We start from the raw sequence: 16,044 nt of genomic DNA on the forward strand, positions 1-16,044 counted from the left end.
GTGTACTCAGAGTTGGCTAAGGATGTCAGGCATCAGGGCCTGCAGCAGAGGTAGTCTCTAGGCAACCTAACGAGCACAGCTGGCCTGTAACAGTCAACCTAATTGACTGTACCACCTTATTGGTTGGTATAGTCAGCAATGGGCAAATGCTTTAAGCAGCAGTTCAGCAGCTGCTTAAAGCATTTGCCCATGGTTGCAATAGCTTCTGCACCTGATTGATCCCAGCCTTGCGCCTGCATTGGACCCAGCTTTGCCTCACTCCTGGAAACCTGGTTTTGAGCCTCAGCTCCAATTCCTGACTTCTCCTCTGATTCTTGGCTTTGGCATCTGGCCTCTGACTCCACTTCTGATCCTGGACTCTGACTCTGGGTGATTGATGCCTACCCCAACCACTAGGCATAACTGCCCACACCCCAGTCACTGACAAAGGAAAGCTGTGGCCCACCACTGTTAATTTTTAATAAATTTTTGAATCTCAGGAAATTCCAGAAGATAGGAAGAGTACTGATCTTGTGCCAATATTCAAAATGTGGAAGTGGTATGACCTAGCTATCCAAAGTCCGATTAGCCTGACATCAATACCAGGCAAAATAATAGAAGAGCTAATATGGGATTCAGTTACTAATGAGTTAAAGACAGGAATATAATGAATTCCTGTCAAAATAGTTTTATGGAAAATAGGTCTTATCAAGCAAACTCGATTTCTTTCTTTGACACTGCAAGTTTGGTTGATAAAGATAAAGCATTCGCATCCACCGTGCAGTCTCCTGTGTTGATGGTACATATCTGCAATTGGCCAATTAGAGTCATAGCCTAGGAGTGCTCTACAGAGTCCTCACTGACACTAAGCTCTCACATAGCAGCAGGTGCAAATAATGCTTTCTGCCATCTTTGGTTGGCTAGAAGACTCCATCCCATCCTAGTGGAAAATTAAATGGTCTTATTTATATGTGCTTCGTCACCTCTTGTCTGGACCATAACAATGCGATATACTTAGGCATGAAGCCTTCAGCAATTAGGAAACTCCAACTAGTATAGAATACCGCAGGACATCTCCTCAGCCATGCAGGCTTCCACGGACACGTTGCTCCTGTCTTCCACTCCCTACCCTGGCTTCCCATAGAATTTTAAATTGAGTTTAAGGTTTCGGTCCCTACCTGGAGCTCAGTGGTCTGGGCCCAGGATATCTAAAAGATTTTCTAAGCTCCAGAATGAAGACTGGGTGTAGTTAACAACTCTGCTCCCCAGGCACAATGGCATTATCTACAATAAGGATAAAGCTTGTCTGTGCAGCAGAAAGAACTTTCTTGGGAGCCAGACCCTGACTGTAGAATGAACTCCTCCATCACAAACCTCACCACCTTCTGCTCCAAGGCTCTTTTCTTTGACCTTGCCTTCTAACACATAGCACAGGGGTGGGCAAACTTTTTGGCCCCAGGCCACATATAGCAATAGAAATTGTATGGCGGGCCATGAATGCTCACAAAATTGGGGTTGGGATCCTGGAGGGGGTGAGGGCTGTGGTTGGGGGTGCGGGCTCTGGGGTGGGGACAGAAATTAGGAATTCAGGGTGTGGGAAGGGGGTCCAGGCTGGGGAGTGAGGTGTGACCAGGGTGAGGACTCTGGCTGGGGGTGCAGACTCGGGGGTGGGGCTGGGGATGAGGAATTTGGGGTGTGGGATGGTGCTCTGGGCTGGGACCAAGGGGTTCAGAGGGCAGATCAGGGCTGGGGTGGGGATTGGGGTGTGGGAAGGGGTGCAGGCTCCAGCTGGGGGTGCGGGCTTTGGGGTGGGGCTGGGGTACAAGAGGGTGCCCTGGGCTGGGATTGAGGGGTTTGGAGGGAGGGAGGAGGATGAGGGCTGGGGCAGGGGGTTGGGGCATGGGGAGAGGCTCAGGGGTGCAGGCTCCGGGTGGCGCTTACCTCAAGCGGCTCCCGGAAGCAGCGGCATGTCCCTTCTCCGGCTCCTACATGGAGGCACAGCCAAGGGGCTCTGCATGCTGCCCTGTCCTCAGGCACCCCCCCCCCCTGCAGCTCCCATTGGAGCGCCGGAGGGGGCCATTGGAGCACCTAAGAGCCGGAGTGGGGCCATGTTACTGCTTCCGGGAACTGTATGGAGCGGCCCCCGACCCTGCTCCCTGGCTGGAGCGCTGGAAGTCCCTGACCCCACTCCCCAGCGTGAGCTTGAGGGCCAGCTTAAAACAGCTGGCGGGCTAGATCCAGCCCGCGGGCCATAGTTTGCCTACCCCTGACATAGCAACTTATGGTTTTTATTATTTAAATATAAATGTTAAACCCTGCAAAAACAAGACACTCGACTGCATATGCTTCTATCCCTGGGGAGAGGATGAGAGAACAAACGACATATGACATGTATAGTCACGGTGTTTAATGCACTACTGGAAAGCGCTCAGATACTGTGGTGATGAGCATGATAAAAGACCACTATAGAATAGATATAATATACTTAGAGTACCACATGACATCAATACATTAAAAATACATCAATGCAAGGTTAGTTTTAGAAATGTCATCACATTAATGACTGAATATGATAAAAATTTAAATTACTAATTTATCTATTAAATAAGCAAATGGGGATGAATACTGATTTTTTTTTGTTGATTTTTACATGCATATTGTATGTTTACTTAAAAAAACACAAAATAAGAGTTGGCTAATATATTTGTAAGACCAGAAATAAGTGGCATATCCTTATCTCTTCATAAATTATCAGTCACAGGCACATGTCACTTGGGATGACCCAATATATATTTTGTCACACACAGCCAATCACAGCCCAACTCTTCATTTGGACTCCATGTACAATATGGAAGTGGGGTGGGGGCGAGATGCTGCAGCATACTGGGCAAGAACAAAGCTTTGGGCTATTTCAGCTCCTTCAGAACAGTAGGACAGCCACAGGTATGTGTCACTGGGGGTCACTTATTTTGTCATGTACAGCCAGTCAAAACCCAGCTCCTTATTTGATTATTTAATTAAAGAACTAAGTAATTAGTAATTTGTTAACACATTCAGTCACATTAATCTGATAAAGTTCAATTTTACATTAATGCATTTTTACATAATTTTGGCCTTTGAATAAGGAACCGGGAATAAGGAACCCACTTCAGCCTTGCTTTTGACAGCCATAATTCACAAACACACACAGACTCCTTTTCTCCCTCTGAACACCACCTTATCAAGCCAGTGCCTCTTTTTCCTGACACACTCAATGAAACATCATTTACATGACCATCTTCTTTGTCAATTATATGCATTGCTTAATGCACTGAAGCTGCTACTGCAGCAACCATGGACATGGGTGCAAGGATGCTGGAACAATTTGTGTAGGGAGGTGCTGAGAGCCACTGAACCAAACTATAAACCCTGTATATGATGGAGACCACTTCAAGCCAGGGGGTGCTACCGCACCCCCAGTATCCCTAGTTCCAGCACCTATGCCGGGGTGGGGTCAGAAGTGTTGAAAAGGGGCATTATCAGAAAGGATTCTCCCTACAGAGGGCACAAGAATGCAGAATAAATCTGGGGCATTCTGACAATTTGGGTATCTGCCCTCACACAGAATTCATAAATTGTGCAATTATGAACTCTCTGTATCTCTACAAAGCTGCAAACTTCATTTTGAAGGTGGGGGCTTGTTGCCTTCCCTATAGTCTCTGCCCCCAGGCTGGACCACGATTTCAAAGTGTAGTGATACAGCACTGACAACGGCTGATTGTTCAAGATCCATAGAGGTCTTACCTGAGGAGAACGAAAGAGTAACTGCATCCTAAGGAAAAACTGTTCTTTTCAACTTCCCTCAACAGCGACCTGGTGGATTTGGAGAGTGGAAATTCCCCAAGAAGCACATAGCATGTCTACACTACAGACTCACTGTGACACAGCTGGGCTGCAGTAAGGTCTCCTGTGTAGCTGCTCTATGCCATCGGAAGAGAGCTCTCCTGCTGGCATAATTAAACCACCCCCAACAAGCTGCGATAGCTATGTTGGCAGGAGAGTGTCTCCCACTGACATAGCGCTGTCCACACCAGCACTTCTGCCAGTGAAACTTTTGTCCGTCAAAGGGGTGTTTTTTTCACACCCCTGAACAACAAAAGTTTTAGTGACAAAACTGCTAGTGTAGACATAGCCTAAGTAGGAGCTTTTAAAGAGGACTCATGGGGGAAGACAGGAAGGAAACATACAGGAAGTTAGGACAGGAGAAGGTTTGAAGGAACCATGCTGCCAGGGGGAAGGGGGTAGGATCCAGAGAAACAAATAAAGGGCAGCTGTCCTTGCAGGATCACTGCCACCACAGAGCTTCTAAGTGCTCCTCTTTTAAAAAAGAAACTCATGTTTATGAAGCTGAAATTTCAAAGTTTCTTTTAAAGTTCAATTATAACAACAAAGCGTCTGCTCTGATCAGATAACAGCCACTTCATGAAAATCTGATACAACATGACCTTTCCAGGTTGTGAATTGGCCTGGAATGAAATTGCAAGTATCTCAGATGGTCATGTAATATTTTTCATTTTCACAAGTCAATAGGCAAGGGACACCATCAAAGGACCTATCCACATCAGCCACACCATTAGGGACTCATTCACCTGCACATCTACAAATGTGATACTTTCCATTTGACCCATTACAGCAGTACTGTACTGTATGTTCAACCCACCTGACAGTGGGAACCATTTTCCAGTGAATTCCTGAATCAGTAAAAGCTTACTGAACAGAATTGGTTTAGGAATGCAGAGATTTATTACAAAAGGATTTTGGAGAGACAGGGTGGGTGAGTGAATACCTTCGATTGGACCAACATCTGTTGCTGATAGAGACAAGCTTTGAGCTTACACAGAGCTCTGCTTCAAGAGGATTTCAAGAGCATATACCCAAAGCAATTAATGGATTTTTTTTCTATTAATGGGGAGAGTTAAACTCTGTGTGTGTGTTTACACAAGGGTAAGAGTCAGGAATCAAAGAGGCTTGAAAAACATCTTTAAAGAACAGCTCCTGATGAGACTTATCTTTTAGGAGCATAGCACCAGCACCTACAGCGGTTACAGTGATAATTTCTTGTGTGCCATTGTGTCAGAGAATTGAAGACTTTAAAAAGAACAAGTACCACTGAGTTCATATGAACTGGATAACCTGACTCCTATACTCTTCAACCAACATAATGATCTGTACATAGCGTACCTCATACATCACTGACTCTAAAAGCCGGAAGGATTTTAGATGAGAAGAGCAAACTAATCCTAGGAACCAAGAAGGGATTTTTAAACTAATTTTTTCTATTTCCTAGGTATACTATCTCTGAGTAGCCTCCTCCTAGATAATCTATTATATAGGAGACAATTACCAAAGCGAAAATGGTAACATACCTTTTTCTCTGTATGTAAAAGACAGAAACTTCTAAGTTTTCTAAGTCATGCTAAGTTTTCCAGATGTTTCTGACAAAGCAAATCTGGTAGAGTGCATTGGCAAATATAAAATAAGATAAATAAACAGAGATTTATTTTCCTACAAAGCTTCTCTGCACAGACCAAATAACCTCCCTTTAAGCAAACAGTCTAAAAAGCACGGATTTTATAACTCCAGTGAAACTGACATTAACTCGAGCCTTCCTTCTCACTGCTAAATTAACAGATCTATATTTACTCTATTCCCTTCAGTAGAAAATTTCAACATCAAAAATTCTCATGTTCTTCATTTGTAAAATGAATTTAAGTGACCCTACTCATTCACTGTGAAAGAATACAAGAAATATCTAATTTTACATAGGTTTTCAAGCACCCCAATCCATTGAATTGGAGCACTGGATGCTCATTGTGTTGTTGTTGCATGTGCTCTGGACTCTGACATATAATATTATTTAAGCGTTGTTTGGGGTTCTGTTCAGCCTTTAATAAAGATATGGGAGCAGATCCTTAGGTGGTATAAATTGTCAATGTAGCTATGCCAATTTACATCAACCAAGCATCTGTCCTATTTTCCATTTGCAAAATTCAAATCCAGGTTCAGATTGAGCCTTTCCAAACTTCAGATCCAGGGTTTTGGTTCTGACCCATCACTAGCTAATATGTTGTCCATTTTCCACTCATCTCTTTAACTAGTTACACATATGAAAATGTCTGTTAAAGCTTCACTTCATATTATCCTACTTTCTTTAGCAATCTCACACGTATGGTGAAAAACATCATCCCATTCCAGACACTTTTCCTGAGGAACCAGATGCTGCGGGCACTGCATGGGTGCCAACCTCACTGTTGTTTCACCAACAGCCAGCAGCATCCAGCCCATTCCAGCCTTCAGCTGAAGTTTGTTCAGTGTATACCTTTTTCTTGTTTCATTGGACTTGGCAGTTTTAATGGTGCTCCCATCCTGAGCAATTTCTCTCTCCTGGGAGGCAGGAGCATCTCTAGCTGGAAGTGGTAGCACTACAGTCTCCTGAGTCACAGGTAAAACTTCATCTTCAGCTCCCTGCTGACCCAAATGCTGTTTGGCATAGTCAAAACCTTGTACTGGCTGCAGAGAAGGAAAAAACAAAACTGTGGGATTCCAACTTGCATTATATGTTAAGACAATATCTTTTGCTGTTACCTATTAGCATGCTGCATCACTGCCAATTATCTATATTATGGTTATGGTTGCAACTTTTAACTGTAGCACATACACTTAATTATATGCGCTACAGTTAAAAGTTGCAACCATAACTGTCATTTAGATAACTGGCAGTGAAGCAGCATGCTAATCAGACTTTTATTCAATGTGTTTTAAACCATTAATGGATATTAAATTGTCCTTGTTTTTAGTAAGATAATTGAGAAGTCAGAACTGAATGTAAAAAAGAAAGAGGAAAAGAGGGACAAAGATAACAGAGGTTTCATATCCATTATAGATTGAATTAAGTTACCAAAATAAAGATGTCATTTTTTCTTGGATACATGTGGTTGACTATAAACATATATGAAAGCACATTGAATGAGGAGATGATGCCGATGCTTTTTTTGTTCCCGGAGCAATTCAATTTTGCCCTCACTGTACCCATAAAACATGCCCAGTAACATTCCAGTAAATAGCAAGTCAAAATTATAAGCCTAGTGCTTGAAAAGGCTCCTTCAGGCTCTTCTGACGTTACTGAACATTTGAGTTACTCTGGAAAAATATCCATCCAGATTTGAACTTTACAGTTGGGCCAAAATAATGAGTTATCCACAGTATCTTCTGCTTTGTATAAACATTTGTTCCACTTCTGTTCCTTATGATAATAAACCAGAGACATATTTTGTGGGTATCTGAGTCTGAAAATTTTGCCATCTTTAAGAAAAGATCACTTTCATTCTGTTAAAAGTGGCTTGTCACATTTTCAGTCTCCTACTTAACACTAATGCTGATTTTTAAAGATGCATTGACAATGATATTCATCTGATAAGCAGCTCCAGCAGCAGTGCACTAAGCAGATACTAAATGGGCTAGTATTGATTTGGACCAACAAAGCCTTAGCACATTATAGTAGTGAAGCTTACACCATATCAGAAATGCTGGCCTCATTAACAACCATTACTCGCAAAGGACAATGCTATCTCCCCCGTTGGGAACTTTATATCTTCCCAATACTCTGAAGGGAAAGTACCAAAAAAGATGCCATTAGATCAACTTCAAGGGGAGAGGGAATAAAAAAAGGGCAAGAAAATCATATGAAGGACAGCTAGGGAGAAATACCATAAGCCATCCTAGACTCTAATAAAATGAGTAAAATTAATGGTTTAAAGTATTCATTATATATGTTAATTGTGAGCAGAGAGCATCCTAGTTATTCTGTAAAAGCGGTATTAAAACAGAAAACCTGTTACCAGACTGATTAACAGACATTACCATCACCCCTCTAAAAATGGATCAATATGTTACAAAGTATACTTCAGTCTTAAAAAAAAAAAAAGGCAAGAATCAGCAAACAAATATTTTGACATAACTCAAGAGTGGCGTAACCATGATCTGATTCCAACAATGCTATATCTAATTATTTTGAGTTTTCACTTACCCCTTTCCCCCAATGACAAAACTGTGTTAAAGGAAGAGCTGGAGAAAACATTCTCATTAGCTGACATACTGTACTAAACAACAACATTTGATCTTGGACCTCTGCTCTGTAAAAGCCTCCATGAGCAGGGGGCTTTAGCACCCCAGACTAAATTGGCAAGACTAAGATTTGTTATCATGATTTACTCTGCACTGCAAGGAAAAAGATATCATCTGGCAAGATTTCTGAGAAAGTTCTAATGAGTGGGATTTGAGTAAGGCTGTTGAAATGATATTTGAACACAACTGCTCAAGTAATTTCTTACATTGGCTGGATGAGACTAGAACAGATGGTATGGGTTGCTGCTGACATTTGTTTCTTTGGTATTAGAGCTGGCTGGAAAATGGAAATCCCTTCCTGTGAAAAAATTTCACATTTTTGAATATTTTTATACTGAATCAGTACAAAAATAATTTAAAATTTGAAAATTTTTCCACAGGAAAGGATTTTCAGAAAGATTCCATTTGGGGAGAACTGAAACCGAATTTTTCAGTTTGCCCACTACCCACTTGAAGGCTCTTGTAAATTTCACTTTCTCCTGCTGGAGGCTGAGTGTCTAGGCTCTATGCCTTCCCCCTAGCCCAGCTGCAGCTCCCCAGATGCATGTACTTAAGTCATCATTTCAATTTTCCCAGTGAAAAAAATCAATGTTTATAGCACAACTGAAGTCTTCTCATAGAAAAATTTGATTTTGTGAAAAGGACATTTTTGGTCAGAAAATCATTGTTGGAAGATTCCTGGCCAGCTCTGTTTGGAATGGTGATGTAAAAGCTGATAAATACCAGAATGACCATGTATACTCTGCGTCAGATGATTTTTTTTCCCCTTGTATGCTCTCTACACATGAATGGTGGCTCTCTCTCAGGGCTTGCAGTATTTACTTTTGCTTGAGGGACTTAGACTGTGGATTTTATCTATATTTATCTAATAGCTTATTCGTCCTTTAAAAAAATAAAGAGAAAAAAAAGGTGACAGACTATACAATAAGATTATGGCTTTTAAAGGCATACTATGAATTAGAACTGAAGAGATGCAGAAAAAGAAGTTAATATCTGCCCAAAAAATCCCCCATATACAAACGTAGCATTTAAAGACTATTAAAAAAATTCCCATCCACTTATTTACTCACTGCTCCAAAAGTTTCACATTCCTCAGTTTATACTTTTTATTTTGGAACTAATACATTGTCTGAAACAAATGGTAATGGTGTCTTTTCCCTGAAGCTCAGCACACACATTGCCAGCTATTAAATCAATCCAGACTGGCAACAGGATTTAACACAACTCCAAAGAAGGCTGCTATAAACTACATTGTTTATGAGCAGCTAATCTTTTCTAACTTCATTTATTTATTCATCCTTCAATAAGTTACAATAAGGGTGGTTCCTATATTACCATGCTGAAGCAGGAATCCTGCTTTTACAGCAAATACCAGGGTAATAGGCTGTCTGGCTGACAAAGGTCTCCTCACGGCGTGGGGGAAGGGAGACGACACTCTGCAGGCAAACTGCCGCACTTTCCCTCTCATGGGACTCCTCAATAGCTCACACAGTCATGTTATTTTAAAGCATTCTCCTTACAAAGGGGATCCAGTTTATTCAGTCCATACACACATGAATATTCCAGCCAGCTTTGCCCACCTGGCCACTGGTTCCACAGTTCAAACAAACAGCTTTCTCCCCTTGCATCAGGAATCCCCAGGCCCTCCTTCCTGGAGCTGGGTAATAATCCCAATGGTCTTGCTCTCTGGGAACTGAGAGTCCTCAGGCCTCCTTCCCACAGCTGGGTTCAGTTCAGTCTCCCTCACTCCCTGCAAGAACCAGTCTTGCTTCCATCAGCTGCTTCCTCAAACCAGCTACAGCTTCCCAGACTTCTGTCCTGCCAGGGCCTCTCAGTACTCTAACTTGAGCATTACCACCTCTCACTTGAGCCCCCTCAGCCCTTTCCTTTATAAGAGGCCTGACTAAAGATCATGTGACCAGTGAGTCAGATGACTCATTCTCGCCTCCTGAAGAGGTGAATTTAGCTTGTCATAGGTGGACAGAATACTATCTCCCCTTAAAGTGCCAACCACCCAGTGACATCTAGCCTATAGAATGATATTTAAATGCTAAAGGTTTTATTACCCTTCCACCCTTTTTTCACTAATTTAATTCCATTCACACAGTAAGATTCTGTGAAATGATGTAATAGGCAGCTCTATCTGAAGAACTGCAGTACCCCCGTTAACAGTAGCAATAGGACTGCAACAATGAATAGGCAGCTCCACTCTGCTAGTTTTCCTTGACATAAGCTTCTGAAATCAGATCACATAAAACTGCACCACAAAAAAAAAAACAAAATAAGATGAATACGAAGGAGGGCTCTCCTCACAGAATTTTAATTTCCTTTATTTTAATGCAGAACAGCCAAAAAGTACCAGAAACCCTGACTCTGATAAAAAGATTTCAAAACACAAAATATACAGAAGTGAGTTTTCAAAACTGTTTCTGGAAACAGTTACTGGAAATACCTACTGCAACTCCATTTTTTTAACAGATTTTGTCCTGGAAGATTTGCAATAATCAAGTGGTTTCAAGAACTTTTGTAATGAATGGAATTGTATATGCTTACTTTAAAATATACTATACATGTTACCATCAATCATTGAAGATTCTGTAGTAATTATAGCACTGGTAATTATTGTTATGCCTAATAGGCTCAAACTCTAAGTAGGTTAAAATGAAATATATATTGTTCTTATTTCATTATCTTCCAAAAAATATATTTCTCAGATAATTTTAAGCAGAAACATTAACATCAGAGATGGGAAAGACCTATTTAACCATTCAGTCCATCTCCCTGCCAGTGCAGAATTGTTATCTCTATCATCTGTTCAATCTACACCTTCCAGCTGGAGCTGATGGAAATGTTTCTGATAAAAGTTTTCCATCAGAAAATTTTTTGAAGAACGTGTCATTTAGATAAAATGTCCTTTGGAAAAAAATCAAAATGAAGCACTTTGATAAGGCTGAAACATTCTATTTTGATCTTATCAGAATGCTCAGAAAGCAAGCAGGGTTTTTATCATTTCAGTCCCCTACCTGCAAAAAGAGGGAAGCCAACAGGGAGAGTGAAGAGACAGTGATGTGCACACATGCTCATTAGCCTAAAAACACCTCACCCAATCCTGGCTTTGGTGGGTTGCCTAGCCTAGAAGCTGAGATTTTAGTAATGTTGGGTAGGTTGGCAGCTTTTTTCACTATGGGGAGATACAGTACTTTAAAACAGAATATGTGCTTTTCTAGAGGGAGATTCAAATGGGGGACTTATCTGTCAGTGCCCCTATAATTTACATGGCTCATTAAGTAAAGGGAAAGTATAATTTCCTTAATTCACTGTAAACTATATTTGAAAGTGGATTAGAAGTACAAAAAAAGTAAAAGAAAAGAGTGGTGGTGAGGGAAATGGTTGCCATTTCTGCATTACTAATTGGTTGGAACAGTTCTAATTTACTAGGTACTAGGTTCTCAGCTTCTGTCAAAGCAAAGAACTTTAACTATTCAACTATTAGTGCTAAAGGGAACTGCTTAGCAGAAATTCTGTGTATAGAATTGAGAACATCTCTGTCACAGGGCAGGGCTTCTCCCCAACTTCTAAACACTCACTGCCAGGCCCAGTCTCCTTTAAGAAGGTTTATTCTCTTAACAGAGGCAGGTAAATAAAATGAAAACAGTCTTTTACATCACTCCTTTCTCTGCACAGCAACTAGACACCCATGTCTGGCCCATGCCAGCCAACCCAGGCTCATGGGACTTGGGCTGTGTCATTGTTACACAGACTTCCCAGCTCAGGCTGGGGCCTGGGCTCTAGAACCCTACAACATGGGAGGGTTCCAGGGCTCTGCACAGGAGTTCACTCTGCTCCACTCCACTCCACCATGGCTTGGCTTGGCTTCCCTAGGTACAGCTTGTCCCAATCACTCTATCTTCCATCTCCCATTTTCTGCTCTATGGCAGTCCAAGGGTAGCCCAGCCCCCTTTATTGGCTATATTGGGCTCACCTCTTCTTCCACGGGAGGTGTGCTCAGTTCTACTGGCAGGGACCAGCTACACTGAGACAATCTACCTTAGAAACAGATCAAGGTTTGATTTTCCATTTTTATCTGTTGCTCCCCAATTGACAAAAAGAGACAAATGTCATTGGTGAAGCATGCTTAGTCCTGTGGGAGGGAGTAACCATCTTCTGTATGATTAGACAGAAGTTGTTATGGGGTCCAAGGAGAATCCTATGGACTCAAGTCCTTCTAGGATGAAAGGGTGATTGCTTTGGCAGAAGGTCTCAACTTGGGGGCAGAAGCACAAAGCCAGGAGAAACTGAGGCATAGAGTTTTCCTCTCATTCCAGGAAAAAGCAAACAGGTTCTGTAACAGCTGAGAAAGTCCTAGCCTGAGTGTACTGACCAGTTAAACTCTCAATGTCCTTTAAATATGTTTAGGAAAGGAACTGAAGAATGAACACTCTGGAAAAATTAATGAATGTGCTGAGACTAGACAACTCCTGATTGAACAGACACTTACTTTAGCTCTCTGAGGCAGGTTCATCATGGGGTCTGGTTTGAAATCATTCTTGTTCTTCCTGCACAGAACTGCTGTGATGATGATGATGATAACCGTAACCACAGCAATGGGAGCGAGTACAGCTGCAATGATCCACAGGTTGTTTGGTGGGTTTTTCACCACAGCTGCATAAAATCGCGAGCCAGAGAGAGTCAGTGTTGCACCATCAGTTGCTATGTAAAAGCAACAGAAGAACTAGCTGGGCACTTCCTTAAATGGTCTTCACATAACAATTAGTACAAAAGATTTACTTATTCATTTATTTCAAGTTGGATGAGATCTCACTCAAATGGCTCTTTCACAATATAAGTAAAATAATGTTGAATGAAACAAGCCACAGGTGTTTTCCTAAAATAAAATGCCAGCAGAGCTTGGACTCGGACAGTTTGTGTGTTAAAAATGTGTACACTGTGCCCAGTCCTGCTCCTACAGAAGACATTGGTGCAGACTCACAGCTGCTATAAATTTGCATAGCTCCTTTGAAGCCAATGAACTTAAGACAACTCACACCAGCTAAGGATCTGGTTCATTGAGCATTTTGCCATCGACATCAGCAGAATGGTCCCTTTGTAGGGCTGCTGTTGTGCTATAGCTTTTTGGCAGTCACTGGATGGGTGTCGCAAAGAGGACAAAATGTGGCACTTGGGGGGTGGGGGTAAATATAGGGGGCTGGGAAAAATCATTTCAGAAATATTGATAATTGCACCAGAATATGAATTATTTCCATGTATTACCATAGTGCCTAGGACAAACCCCACTATGCTTGATGCTGTAAATCACAGCACTCATGAATATCTCACCTTGTATTACTTGTTAGAACATCTTTACTTAGAGGGCACTCTAAGATTTTAGATTCCATTTTATTTGAGTAAGTTGCCACTTAAATCTCTCAGCATATACATCTAATATATTAAATATCCTGCTGTGAAATTAATGCAGAATTTTCTCATTTCATTTCTTTTTGCAAATGCTTATGCTAATCACCATATTTTGTTTCTTAATTTTGTTTGACTATTAAATGATTAGGCTTAACCTGTATTCTTTATTTATTTTCCTATCTTACTGGCTCCTAGCATGGAAAAGGCAACTAGTGTGACATTTCTAACAGTCTTACTCCACTTTCTATTTGACTTAACAGACTATACCAAGTACCGGATTCTGCGAAGTGACGCCTGCCCTCAACTGCCACTGACTTCACTAGCTGTCAAAGGCACTTTGCACCTGGTAGCCCTAATTGTATAGCATCTGGCTATCAGTAATTACCATAGTACAACTAGCTAAAAGCCTGTCCGGGGCTTGATCCTGTCATCCTTGGACACTCAGACCTCCTTGGAAATCAGTTGCAATTTTGATGTGCTGGAATAACACAATCAGGTGCTCAATAGCATATTTTTGCACAGAATCTAAACTGGAATAATATGTTTCATTCTCAAAACAGGCAGAGTAGACTCTGAATTTTAACCAAGAGTGTCCCTCTTGATAAGCAATGTTCACTACTTAATGACCTTAGGTCATTAAATTAATATCTTACTATGGGCTATTTTTTGGTTTGGGGTGTTTTAAACAAAGGCTTCAGGCCAAATTTTAACCTAACATCCACTTTAATAACCAACTACCCCTGTAAGCAGCAAGCAATTGTAGAAGAGGTTTATATTATGAGCACTGGAAAATGTGCTGTTCTTCCAGAAGAGTGTAGCAAGAAAGGGATGATCTTGTGCCTCATACAAAGGACTGAGACTCAAGAGATCTGGGCAAGTCGCTTGCAATCTTATTCAATGCCCAATCAACTGGAGTCTTTCCACTGACTTCAATGGGCTTTGGCTCAGTCCCCTAATCTCTCTGTCTCAGTCCCTTGGTGTGTGTTGTCTACTCAGATTGTAAACTCTTTAGGGCAGGGACTCTCTTTCGCTATGTATCAGTGCAGCACCTGTCACAACGGGACTCATCCAGGCACTACTATAAAACAAATAAAAATGCATCAGAATGAAGAATGTGTAAAATATCTTTCTTGTAATTACAAGGAAATACTTGTACTATGTCCAAAATGAGGCAATGAGAATATTTTATTTTACTAGCAAGATACTGGGATGCTTTGTCTCCTCCATTCAAATAATCAAATCTGAGAGTCTTAGCTATCCAAGCTCATAATTTCATTTAATGATGCTCTGTAAACTCTTGACTTCACCTTGTATGGAAATGGAATACGTACACCTACAGATGAGCAAGGCCTCCTTATAACACCATGCAAGTACAAGGTCAGGTCAGCTCAAATCTTGCAAATGTAATATAGTCACTCAAACATCCATTTAAGAGCATAAAAGTATGTACAGAGGATAAGAGGACAGTATGTTTTTCTAATGTACAGCTGTTTTAGCAGGAAAGGCACTGTGAAGCATTTTTATGAGAAACAATGTAATTTAGAATTTGAGGGAATGTAATTGATGCAAACAGGGGTCAAAAATCTCTGTTGTCTGCAGAACAACAAAGACTGAAAATCAATAATACGGTGTGATCAAATCTAGGACCAAACACAGGATGTACTGTACTCACTGGAATTGATATTGCACCTTTTGAGCCATTTTTCTGACTTCATCTCATGCTTATAGCCAATATTTTAATCATTTGTTAAAATTATTTCTCCTTTCTTTGTAGCTTCTCTAATGTCAGTCCTTCATCCAAACAGACGGAATTACTACGCTTCGTATGCAGGAAGTGCCACCTGACTGAAGATTTTACTAAAACAAGTTCATTTGAAATTATAGAGTGTGGTTAATGAGCACGTCCCATAATTAATGTTGCATTTTGAATATTTGTTCTGAGAAATAACAATAAATGTGATTAAAACTGGGGACTGAAAACTTAAGAAAAGGATTCTTACGATCAGCTTGTACTTGGATGACATAACCTAACGTCAAGGCCATCCTTTGAGAATCAACAGTACTCAACATTTTGGCAGCTGCAGTTCCCAGCAGAGGTTTCCCGTTGTATAATGTATAGTAAGTCAGTTCAGCGGGCTCCTTGGGTCCTGGAATACGCTGCATTTTTACCATCTTATAATAAAAGGAGAGAGAAAGAGACAGATGCTATGTTTATATTGTACCATCACTTAGATCCTGATCCTGCACAGAGCCACCTCCAGGCAGACCTCTGCATCTGTCAATAACCCCATTGAAGTTAATGGGATGCCATACAAGTAAAAGCTCAATGCAAAACTTCTCATAGAATTTCAGGGCCTTACATTGTTTCATAGTATTGCTTTCTTTACCAAGCATACAGCAGTCCTTCCTGACAACCTTTAAAAGGATCTTTTAAAAATATTTATAATTTGAAATCCCTAGACGAGAAAACAGAGGCAATGAAAAAAT

At 41.0% G+C, this 16,044-nt stretch overlaps 1 protein-coding gene across 2 annotated transcripts in view; it reads right to left on the reverse strand.

Annotated features, from left to right (window-relative positions):
* KIAA1549L (KIAA1549 like) overlaps window positions 1–16,044 on the reverse strand; it is a 208,936-nt gene that overhangs the window by 57,077 nt on the left and 135,815 nt on the right. For both annotated transcript variants that reach the window (XM_038407261.2, XM_038407262.2), the window contains 3 exons: window positions 15,558–15,729; window positions 12,641–12,804; window positions 6,338–6,528 (listed from right to left, as the gene is read on the reverse strand). In XM_038407261.2, coding sequence (XP_038263189.1) covers window positions 6,338–6,528; window positions 12,641–12,804; window positions 15,558–15,729 — 527 coding nt within the window. The remainder of the gene's footprint in view (window positions 1–6,337; window positions 6,529–12,640; window positions 12,805–15,557; window positions 15,730–16,044) is intronic.

Source organism: Dermochelys coriacea, chromosome 6, assembly GCF_009764565.3.
Source record: "Dermochelys coriacea isolate rDerCor1 chromosome 6, rDerCor1.pri.v4, whole genome shotgun sequence".
Classification (NCBI taxonomy): Eukaryota; Metazoa; Chordata; order Testudines; family Dermochelyidae; genus Dermochelys; species Dermochelys coriacea.